A 12,681-nucleotide genomic window follows, 5' to 3' on the forward strand; every position below is an offset into this window, starting at 1 on the left:
TATACTTCAGAAGTTAAATACTTTTCTTAACATGCAGAACTTAAAACTTTTTCAGTTTAAACTAAAATTCAGGCAGATATGTCTCCTATTGCCATTACTAAACTTTAGATGCAGTCCCTGTACCTGGCTGTGGGCTTCTCTACCATCAATGAGCTCAGGTGTGTGCAGATAATGGCAGTACCGCCTGCTGACAAATCATTGTTTCTTTTTTTTATGGCAAGTGCTATTGGATTTAATAGTTTCCAATAATTTTCCCAGTGACGTGAGCATCAGTAGGACAAGGCCAATCAACACAGCAGAGAGAAAGTGGAAATCAGAACACCCACTATAGATGAGACATTGTGTGAACTTTAAGCTTTAGCATCTATGCCCAAGACTTCAGAAAAACGTGTAACCAAGACTGGTGGCACAAACTTCCATCTGTACACTGTGCCTTCCCCTTGCGCACAAGGTCACAGTGCTGCCCTTCCTCTGTCCTCACCCCCTCTCCCCTGCAGCACAGGTGTGACTGAGCTGGGGTATCACCTACCACTCATTATGCCACAGGGAAAATTACTCCAGCAGAACAGGAACTGAGCACTACTAAGTGCCCACATGGGGCTGCTGGCACAGCTGCCTCAAAAAATGCCTTCACACAAGATACCAAGTGCTGCCACCATGTACTACTTAGAAACAGCCCCGTTACCACCACCAATACTCAAACTACAAACTAGGAACTTCTCTATTAGGAAGTATTTCACAGGAAATCTTAAAAGCATAAAATGAAGAGTTGCAAAAGCAAAGGAAGGAAGAGACTTGGGGTTATTCTAGCCCTCTTTCCTTGACAGTGGAGAATTCCAGACTGCACATTTTCTAACCTAGGTTGAAAGACCTAAGTGGTAGGCTTCTATCACTTTCTCTGGGACACTTCACCTTAAATTTTCAGAGTGAGATCCCATTTACATGCAATTTATTATTTGCCTGCTCCACAGAGTTATCTGTGAAGCAAACCATAAATTTAAAATTCTTCAAAATTTTCTTCATAAACCAATCTATTGAAGCCCTAATCATGTTTTATTACTACCCTCCAAATTTCCTCCAGTTGGATCAATACTCTTTGGCAAAAAAATAAAGATGTGGTTCCAGGTGGAGCTGAACCCATGCTGCTAAGGAGGAATTATTAGATCTTGGCTTATATCTCTACAAGCGTAAGTCAAACAGTACTCTTTATTTTTTTCCTCTCATTGTTAGCCAAGTTTTCCTTAAGTGTACTGATGTAAAACAGAAACCTCACAACTTAAATCATTAAGCTCCACAGACAATACTCCAATCTCAAATACGTATACCTGTAGAATTTTTTCATGGACTTAAATGAGTCCTTCTAAACAAAAATATGTTTGCGAAGGTTCCGGCACCAAACATTGTTTTTTAAAACCTTGGTCTAAACAAAGAAAATTCTGGGCATAAATTTCTCAACTTTATTACATAACACGGAAAAGATATTTCCTTCACTTTTGTTGTTACCTTTTACAGTTAAGCAAATTTTCTTTCTTCTTACATTTTAAAAAAGTAAGTAAAACAAGAGCATATGGTCAGAAAAATATCATTGCTGTTCTTCCATTTTTTCTGACTAAAAACCCAAGTATTATTAATTGAAAATAGAATCTCTTACTCGCAGCTACCTTCCACAAAGTGGAAATATCAGATCCACTCCTCTCAATCCAGACTGTTTCATTAGCTTTAAATTTATATAAATGAAAAAGAAAGGACAAGAGTATGTATAACAACAACAAATACAGAAAATGGTATTTGTTAAATAGCTACTTCATCTTCACAGATCAAAACCCTTTTCAAGGAGTGTTGACAAAGATGCACAACTAGATTTTATTTCTTCTCAGTGTAGCAATTTAATAGGATTTGAAGGAGAAAATATTTAAAGTGCAAACATATTGCAATGAGCCTTTCATTTTGCTAACATTTTTCATATTAAGACCCACACCTTTATCCCTTGGTACTATATTTAAGAAGACAGAGTAATTAACACTATAAGCAAGTGCTATACAGACCTAACCTACCTGGGAACTCCTACTACTCTAGCGGGTGCTCCAATTCCATTAGGAATTAGGAACAAGGTTGCCATCAAGAAGCAATATCACACTTGCCACAAAAGGTGGTATGTTACCTCTGAAAATGGCCTCTAGTAATTTCAGATCTTTCACTACCAAAAAGACGAACTGATTGCTCAATCTTCTTAAAAAACAGAAGTTGAAGAAAAATTTGTAAGTTGATATCAGAGCTATGGCAAAAGAAAATAACTGTAAGTATACATCACAAAGTGATCCAAATAATGCAAACTGGGTTAGAATGGCTAAAATGAGTGGTTACAAGGATCTTGTACACAGAAAATATCAATTCATTTCTTGAAGATATATTTATAAATCACTTCAGAAGTGAAGAAGAATACAAAGGTTGGGGTGGGGGTTTTTGGAGTTTTATGCACTATTTCAAAGTGCACATATAAAAGCAGCATAGCAAACTTATAAAAACTCAAGACCTAAACTTTAACTTGAATAGTTCATAGGTTTTTGGATTAAAAACAAAAATACTTCAGCTGCTATTGAAATACTTTAAAACACTGATGCCTTGATAAAAACTTCAAAGTCTTTTAGGAAACTTCTAAAATTATTAGGGAAAACAAAGACCTAAGACTCCTGTTAAAGCAGAACAACTTTATAATGGCTTTCCTCTACCTTACTAAGGACAAGTTTAAAGAAAATCTTTGTGCAGAAGCACTTTCGAGCTACAGCTCTAAATACCATCCAGGCCAAGAGCTGACAGAACACGTCAGCTTCTAGAAACAAATGTAAAATATATGACAAAGCAAAACTTGACAGTAGCCCTAAAGCTTTGCCAGTGTTAATAGCTTTGGCACCTGTTCCAGTTTGAACACGTCCTCTCACTTCCTTGCACATTCCCCATTCACTTCAGTTAAAATCTTCTGTGGAAATTCAGCACCCTGTGGAACTCCAGAGATAGGTCTATTTAAAGAGTACCTTCCAGAATGTTTTTTTTACAGCAGCAGGTTGCATGGCCCTGGCTACATTTTGGATGAAAATATTTACAACCAAAACATGTTTTGGTTGTAATATATCTGGAAACACCAGAGGAGGAGGAGAGGGATGTTTTTAATGTCAATATGTTGAAAGCATTCAGAGTTGGATACGTCACCTCACTGTGAGAATGCACATATGGCTATGACTTTAACAAAATGTACCCCAAATTATTTCCAATTATTGTACAAAACTTTTTATACTGGTCAATATCCTTTTAACGTTTTTGAAAACTAGATCTCAATCAGTGAATTTATGAACAGATTTTCTAAGTGACCAGTTACAAGAAATTTATTCTAGTGGCATTAACTTCTAATAGGCAAAGCTATATAAATCTATAATTTTTCATTATTCTAGATTTCTTGTTTGTAAATATGGCATTTGCAAGCAATAATGAAGTTCACATCTTTTTTTCATATGTATTTCCTGCTGAAGGAAACTATTTTCCTATTGAGACACCAAATTCAAGGACCATTAGGTTTCCTTTGCTAGTCAGGAAAAAACAAAAAGCTTCAAACCTCAACAATATGAAGCATATTAGGAAGAAGCAGCACTTTACAGAGATCTGCTCTTCACCAGACAGTATTAAAGAGAGAAGGTGCCTATGCTATTGCAATGTTAAAAAAAAAATTACATTCAGGCCTATGCAGAAGTTACTCTTCACTAGAAAAATAGAGAAAATCAGAATCACAAACTGAGAAAAACTAAAGACTTAACTACTCTCTTATGACATATCCTCTTCTTATACACACAAACTGAAGCAAATGTACGTGGCTGCTTCTAAAAAAAACCAGTACACAGCAAAAAGAACTACAAATATTCCTTGGAGAAGACACACACAAAACTTAGGTGGATAACAAAAGATAACAAAAACATGCATTCCAGCTTGCCATAGATACTTATTTTGGTGTTTTTCCTTCCCAAAGTGTGGAAGAAAAGTCATTATTTTCAGAAACATTTTGCAAATATAGTAGTTTCTGGTTTTAAGAGAACAAATAGCTAAGATTTTTGGTAAAAAAGCAACACCTTCTAGCTTTCAGAAGTATTCTTGCAATGTAACACATTAAAAGCTTTTTCTGGGGAGGGGGTGTAGCTTTTTAAAATCACCTAAACATCCCATTTCCCAGATCCACTTGCCTAATGAATTCATCATACTGCAATTAATATATGATAGAGAGGGGGTTTTAGTCAACAGAAGGTATCAATTAGAAGACCCATTCCATTTTCCTTTCCATAGGAGCTGCCTGCCTCTGTATGAGAGACTTGGGATAACTGACTCACACTGAATGAGGATGCCTCTTCTGATACATAATCTCAGATAATATTTGTACTTCCAGAGACGTTAAAATCAATATAACCAATGTGAAATATATTTCATTGTTGATAAATACATTTGGGGCTGTATTCATCAATATCATGATTGGGTAAAAAGAGAGGACAGCATCAGAGAATGAATGGAACTGCCCTAAACCCCATCAGCTGGAAACATTCCCCAAAGAAGTGATTATGACCAGCTGGCTGCAAACTACAGACATTTGGTCTAGACTCACAAAAGCATTTGATGTGTCTCCATGCCATTGATTTCAGCAGACACAGAGTTTTAAATGCTTCTGGGAATCTGGGTCACTTCCCCTTCCTAGCCCCTGGTGTAAGAGTTCTGTGAATTCAAGTAAATTTGGTACTTAAGATATGGGAAAGCTCTAGCTACTAGGATGTAATCAGAATCTGCCCTTTTTGTACCCTCTGATTAATGAGAAATTGAGGCTGAAAATTCTCCATTTATAATTAAAAATTCTGTTGTTCCATTTGGTTCCATCCCATTTGGCTCACCAAATAGGCTTTTAAGACTTACTGGCTTCAGCTGTAGGCTTGATCCCCAATGGATGCTACTGTTGTTAGAGCATTTTGTTTGATTTTGTTTCCCTGACTCACTTCCCTGAGAAGCAAGAACACTCTCTTCCAGGGCCGCTAAAATCTCCCTTTACAAATACAAATGGAAAGTGGGAAAAGGTAATGTAAAACAGCATGATCACACAGTAAATCAAGTTGGGTTTTGCTGGTTTCACAATTTTAAAGCAAACTGAGATGGGTGTTTCATAATGCATGTTATAACTATTGTAGGAAGCTTTTAGACGTGCTAAGTGAAGAGGGAGGTTTGTTGTGTTTGTGTTTTGTGGTGGTTTCTTTTCTAGTTTCTTTGGTTTGGCTTGAGTTTTGACTTCTGCAAGGGGAAAGCCTAGAACATAAGACATTTTCATAAGCTGAGAGTTTTTTAAAGAACAATGGTTTCTAAAACACAAATTGTCTTCAATATGAAGAGCTGTTGTAATTCCAAAATACAGCCTTTATAATGGCTTTAAAATTTCAACATGTTTTAAATAATTCTTACCAAATTTTTGAAGAGTGCAGTTAATTCCTTTGTAAACACAGAAAATTTTAAAAATGCTGTTCCCAAATCCGGGTCATCCCTGCAAACACAGTTGCCACCGAACTTCTCCAGTGCTTGTGTATACTGTTCTTCATTTTCCACGTGAGCTTCAAAAAGAGCAAAACAGGAAGATATCATCAGTAGATAAAAGGTTACTGAAATCACAATTGATGGTTTTAAAAAAAACAACTTTCCACAGTTATTGTTACAAATGTTTACTTAATACAAAAAACAGTTATTCTTTACATTTTAACACTGATACGCCTGAAGTGGTTTGCATGTACCTGTCCACCTTGTACAAATGACAATGTGCCAAGACAAGACAAACATCTGACACTCTAGAAAGACCCACAATGTTTCTGCACCATAGCAGAGACCCCATAACAACTCCCAGCTCCTATAATGAACTTTCCGATTTTAGAGTCTTTTATTAACACTTTCTAATTTTAACTGCGTGCTGTTATGTTTTACTGTGTTATGTTATGTGTGCTGAAAAAGAAACAGAAGAACTAAAGTGTGCTGGCAGAGTCTTGGATCTGTACAACAGAAGGCAATAGATCAAATAGTCTTGATTCGCCCTAAGAAAAAGGACTATAAACCACATTAAAAAGGAGAACAAAACCATATCTATGTTAGTTCTCCAATTCAGGGCAGCAGTGGAGATCTGAAGCGAATCCTAGCAATCTGCATTTACCACAGGCCAGTTCAGTTCTGAAAGCAATTCCGGTTCGTGACAACCAGATTCCTTTCTGAGAGAACAAAATCAGAAGCTCTGCCCTAGAAGTCATCCAGATCTCCTGGGCTACACCAGTGCAACTCATCCTGCACACACCTAACACCAATGTTCAGAAAGCTTTGAGCTGCACATGTTGGGGGGTTATTCAGCCCAGGGAATGAGAAGAAATCTAGGCATAAAATAAATTCCCCTGATTCAAATATAAAGGAAATCTGAGAGGCTTCAGTCTTAACTACCTTGCCCAAGTGATTTATTCCTAGGTCACTCCTGGGTTACTTGCCTATACAGACAGGCATAAAACATCCCTTTATCAAAAATCAGTTTGACCTGTGGAATAAAACAGAAAGTTTTTCTGAACCCAAGTTTAGTGACCATGTCAAGCTTGAGCATGTGGGCAAAGTACACCAAGTCAGCACCTGACAAAGGTAACATTGCCTGTTTCTTACTCTAGCTGTAGACAATTTCTAAAGTTTCAAAGGAAGTCAGGGAAAAAAACTCCACACTCTAGAAAACAAATTATGCATTAATAAGAAAAGGACTGTCTCAGTCATTACATGAGACTAGCATAAACCCTGAAGATTATTCAGAGAGGATTAATCTGTTCAAACAAGCAATGATCCAGTTTCATTTCAAGCCCATTTGTACACATCAACACATTTAATATCCAAAGGATTTTTGATACAATGTCATTTCCCAAATTTCTGTGAATTTGTTATACAACCTGTTCAAGAAACTTCTCGTGCTCCAGACTAAAAACAAGCCTGTGTTCATGTGTCCTATCTGGACAGCCATTCAAGAACTTTGTTTCTCAATAGCTACAAATTTTCTCTAATTTCCAATATATGAAACCAAAACCCTGTGCAGCAGTGGTATAGCACCATGTAATTTAAGACTGACATAATGTATATGCAGAATTGAAGTTACACAACCAGCATTAATTCTACAAGTTTTTAACTTGAGCACTTGAATTTGCAGCCTGTGACTGTTTTCAGATAGCTATTAAATTTAAAAACTGAGTACTAGCACTGAAATTTACTTTTTTTCCTCAGCATCAACAGCAAGGGCTGAGCACTTACCAAAATTTTTGCTGTAGGATGAAGTAAGGATGTTCAACTAATTCTATTGTGTGACATATATACACCTGAACAAGCTTTCAGTGAACTGGCACAGGCAGCAAAAACGAGAATGTGGCAGGCCACAGCGCCTCTAGATCTCAAATCTACCCAGTGAGGTGAATTATTTCCACACTGCTTCCTGCATCCTCACTGCTTCCTGCATCCACCTTAGCTTACGTGAACCCAGGTGAGAGAAGAGGTCAGGCCACAACTCCTACTGCAAAAAGAGAAAGCTGCCCCTGCATGAAAGCAAGGTGCAAAGGCTACTACCATTAAGTGTTATGGCTAGATGTGCAACCAGTAACTGTGCCATGCTGACTTTTTACCTTAGGAAACCAGCACAGCATCCATTCCACATGGCATCCCCAGGAGTCTTCTATTCCCCAGCATCCTAGGGACTGTTCTTCCGGATTCTGAGACATTCCCCAGAATGCTGATGGTAGTTTATTGCAGCAGTACTAATAACTGTGCTGGTACTCCCCAATTGCTTCTGAAGAACACAAAAATCTACTTTTCCCATGGAACCCTCCAAAATACTCTTCCTGTCCTATGGTTTTTTCCTGATGAATTTTAAAAGTTTCTCTACAAACAAAAGGTATGAAATCTATCAAGAAAAGAAACTTGATCCAGTTTTGAGGGTTTAGAGGTTTTCTTTAAGTAAGAACCCAAGCTACGTACAAATTGGGAGTCACGATGTAATCCTTAATAATGGTTTGTAAACTCTCACATTAAAACAGAAATACAAAACATGTAGATTTAATATTTAGGGAACCTATACTAAAAATCCAGTCACTGTGCTCTTAGGAGTGTGGGACCATGGGGTTTGTTTTGTCAAAAGAAACCCCAAGGGCTGACAGGTGGCTTGGTTAGTGATGTTTCTGCTGGTGGAAGAGAAGTGCCTCCAAACCTTTCTTGTCAAGATTGGGTGGGCAGCACAAATTTAAATCATGGGCAAGGTACTGATTTTACGCAAAGACTAGTGATTTGCTACAATGCTCTAACAGGTACTCTGATTATGAAGCATAGTCTAGCATTCTAGAATAAAATTTTAAAAAACCCCAACAGCCAAAAAGAAAAACCAGCCAAGCAAGAAAAAGAAGAGAATAAAGGATGCCAAACCAATGAAACAGCTCCTGATGAATCTTAAACTGGACCCTCCACAATCCAAAGGTAACAGCTTCATTACATTCGACAAGGAACTTCCTTTCAATTAGCTGAGATGAATTATACCACAATAGCAGTTCTTGTTCTAACCTTGTGTCTGAACACCAACATGGCCACAAGTTCTGTCAGATATTGGTGGCTCTCCAAGGTTGACAGGCCTGTCTATTTTGCATTTAATACAGGTTTTGTTAGCTCTAATTGCTATGAACTGCACAGTGAGAACAAAAGCCAACCAAATGCTGTTTCTTATCCACAAAAAACAAATGCTGTTTCTTATTCACAAAATGCTGCTGATCCACAAAAACAAAAGCTTCAGTTATTTTTTTCAAAGAAGATAAACATACACAACTCCAAGAGATTGGCACACATTTAAAAAGGCACACAGAAATAGTTCTTTGCATTTTATTCAGCATTATAAGGAAAATATCTGATTTTTTACCTCATGACAATAAAAAGTTGCAGCTCATCACCTCTTTCTTGTCATGAAGTTCTCAACATACATAACTGGAAGCCACCAGGGAGAGTGAGGTCTCACAAAGCAGTAGAGCCAATGTAGCTTCTTACTGCTGCCAAAGAGTAATTTCACCCCTCCCACACCCTCATCTCTTGATGATACACATGGCCCTACCACTTCAGGTGCTCATCTAATCCTGATTAAGTTGATCTCACTGCATATGCAGCTTTATACAAGCTTAAAAACTCATCTAGGGATCTGCCAAACAGCAGGCATGACAAAAGGAGCAGGTAGCCCAGACCCAGTGGAAAGAGGAGAGCACAGCTTCACCACTTGGTACCAGTATGGCAGCAAGAGAAGTTTAGCTACCCCACAACATCTCATCCTTACTGAGCTCATGATCAAACAGCTAGTTCAAGATTGACACTTAAAATGCACATATTTCTCTTCTCAGAGTTACCCATATCACTCCTTCTGATTCACTATGACATCTGACTGCTTAAATCTTCCAATTTCACCAATATAAACTAACAGGAATTATGTACTTACCCAGACCAGATAAGTTTATGGCTTTGACAGATTTCTTCATTTTATAGAGAACAGTTCGGTCAACATCTAGAGCCTAAAAAAAAAAGAAAAATGTAATAGTGGATTGTCCTCTGGCAAATTTCTGCCCTGGAAACCTGCTGTAATTACAACTATTACATAGTTTACTTTATTCCCCTAATTAATGAATTACTTACCATTTGCTTCCACCCCCATTTATACAACCTATTCTGTACCCTTGCCCAAAAAAACACCTCCTCCATCTTTGGCTGGTGACCAGCATCATGTAAACTCAGCAGGAAACAATTTACACAATAGCGTCTTTCCATGCTAAATTATTAAAGAAGCTTAAAACAGTTTTCACCCATCATATGTTCTGACACTGCTGAAGACACAAGCAATATCACTTCCTCAGGCAGAATATTGAAAATGGAATTTAATTTCAGTTTTCCTGGATAATTTAGTTAATTGCATTCTCAACTATATGAACTTTCTCACTGCTACGCTGAACAAAATAAATTGCACATCTCTCAAATATCTTTCACACAGTTTAACACTAGGCAAAGCTTCCCCCAACACTATATAAAATTCAAGTTTAAATCTTTCCCAGAATGCTCAAGCACTTATAATCAATTTGTTATGAAGAAAGAAGTAAAAGCAGGCAACCATTTTGCTTACTGAAGTGAAATAAGAGCAGACTCAAGAATGTAGAATTGTTCCAGAAGGGAGAAGCAGAATTATGATTATATAAATTAATTAAAAAAAAAAAAAAAAAAAGTTGTGAAACTTGGAGAAAATGTATGTTCCAAAGATGGTGGTGAATTTAGACCCCACTGAAGAACAATACTGAACACTACAAATTGTATTATGCCAAGAGCTGTTTAGCATGATACATGATAAAGCAAAGAAAACCCACCAAATTCATTCCAGTTTTCATGCAAAACATTTCAATGAATTGCAGCAGTTACACATCTGACCTACCCTTTTTTATTGTTAATCATTTGTGTAAGAAACACAATTTGGAAAAGTCAAGCCCCTAGGAGTCTATCCAATTATTTTAACACAGTGAATGCAAAAAGAAATATTAAGCCCCCTAATTTTGGGGGTATTCTTAAACTGAATCTGTTTAGACCACAAATAGCTGGACAAAATCTTCACAGCACTGCATGGAAACCAAGCAATTTAGACAATGCCTGAACATCAATGTTGCAGTGTCACTGTAACTGTGTACTGCTGTATCCATTTGAGGTTTTGCCTTCAGCATCTTTATATTAGCACGTATATATTTTAACATATGAAACATATTAGTAGGAAAGGTGCAGAGGCCTTTTCACCTGGAATTCTGAACTACAGAAGAAGTGAAAAATAAAATAATCTAAGAAAGCCCATAAAAGCCATGCCAGGTTTGTTCACCCTCTTCAGCAATTTGAATTCCATCTACTCCAACAAATCCGTATCTAGTATGATCTCCAAGGTTAGATTAGTCACCTGTTTGGATGGGAGTACATGAAGGGAACTCCCTCATTGTATATTTGGTGATTTCTAAAAATAACCTCAGAAAAGCACTCTCCAATCAGCTGACTACAGAGGAATGATAATTTCATTGATGACTGCGTCAAAGCACAATCACCCTCTTGGAGTCCAAGCAAAAGGAATGTCTCCAACTACAAGCATTACAAGCAACAGTCCAAAGAGAAGGTTGACAACCAGAGACTTAAAACTTAAGAATTCAATTCTCAGGTAAATCTTAGATTTGTGTGTGCAGCTGAGAAAATATTAGATCTCTGCACCTTAGTTTGGGGGAGATAATTCTTCAGGAAGAGAAATGTTGGAAGGATAAATGCATGGGATTAATTGTACTACTGCGGTCAGGGATCCAGATGGATCTATGGATTCATAAAATCCTCTGGCCCAAGGCTGCCTCAATCAGAAAGCACAAACTCCCAGTAAGGAAAAAACCTCAAATCCTCTTCCTCATCTAAATCCTCTTCCTCATTATTTTGGTTTGAAACGCCTCTCAACCAACTTCCACTTTAGCCAGGATCAAGCAGTAGAGGAATAAACCCACAAGGCACAGCATAGCCAGGGTCCAACAGAAATGGCAGCTAATGCGCCTAATACACCAGTGACAACTCAAGCATCAACCCATTCCAGACAGCTGGTCCACATAAAAATTCAAAACAAAGGATAGCGGGGAAAATACCCCACAGAGAGTACCAAGGACAACACAACAAGCAAAACATAAAACCCTAATGTGTTCAAACTGTACAGGTCAGGGTTCTCTCTTCATCCCCTGCCTGTCTTTTCAGCTGCATCAGTGCAAAGCTGTACCTGAACCTGAAAAAAATGTGACTAGAAACTGGGAGGAAAAATCAGTTCTGGAAAGCTTTCCAAACAGGAAACAAAGGATAAAAAATATCTAGCCATTTTAAGGGGGACCTTAAATAAATACATAGATAAATAAACAGATAGATTAATTAATTAATTAATACATTTATGAAATACAATTACTATGTTTCCAATTGTGGTAAGAAAACTAGACTTGCATCTGTAGGAGGTTTTGTCTGTTCCTCCCTTCCTTGGTGCAATCTTTTCATAGTGTATGACATTTAAGAGTGGCTATGTGTGCCTACAACTAATGGGCAAAATACTGAAAAGCTTTGCATCTTTAATACTGTATTTCAGTCTTGCTTACAGACTAAAAAATAGGAGGACTTTGTTTACTTGAATAGCATTGGTGTTTATTCATATATAGTGTTTCAAAGGAATCATTTCAGGATAAAACTTGAAAATGTCACTCCTTGTCTTTACTGCTGTTCTTCATATTTTCTTGTCCTTTTCTTTGTCCTCATCTTAGCACTAGGAAATCAGTCTAAGTCCAGCTGTGGCTTTTTTATAGTTCACATTTCTAAGCCTGTGTTTGTTTCATAAATATACACACACTATCCCAATGCACACACATGCACCAAAATGCACCCTCATTCAACTTCTTTGTGCATTCTCAGTAGTGTCAGAAGCAGGGAATTTTAAAATGGCTTCAGATGTTGCATATTCTAGCATTTCTTTTTATTCACTTAAAATGACCAGTAAACTCCTGAACAAGAAGAAAAGTGACCATGCATTTCATATGGTGGAATCATTTTGTCCTC

General features: G+C 37.3%; 1 protein-coding gene across 5 annotated transcripts in view; it reads right to left on the reverse strand.

The window, feature by feature from the left end:
• Positions 1-12,681, reverse strand: part of ASAP2 (ArfGAP with SH3 domain, ankyrin repeat and PH domain 2) — a 90,938-nt gene that overhangs the window by 62,091 nt on the left and 16,166 nt on the right. For all 5 annotated transcript variants that reach the window (XM_048296557.1, XM_048296555.1, XM_048296556.1 and 2 more), the window contains exons 2-3: positions 9,536-9,608; positions 5,479-5,624 (exon numbers count right to left, since the gene is read on the reverse strand). In XM_048296557.1, coding sequence (XP_048152514.1) covers positions 5,479-5,624; positions 9,536-9,608 — 219 coding nt within the window. The remainder of the gene's footprint in view (positions 1-5,478; positions 5,625-9,535; positions 9,609-12,681) is intronic.

This window comes from Corvus hawaiiensis, chromosome 3, assembly GCF_020740725.1.
Source record: "Corvus hawaiiensis isolate bCorHaw1 chromosome 3, bCorHaw1.pri.cur, whole genome shotgun sequence".
In the NCBI taxonomy this organism is placed as follows: Eukaryota; Metazoa; Chordata; class Aves; order Passeriformes; family Corvidae; genus Corvus; species Corvus hawaiiensis.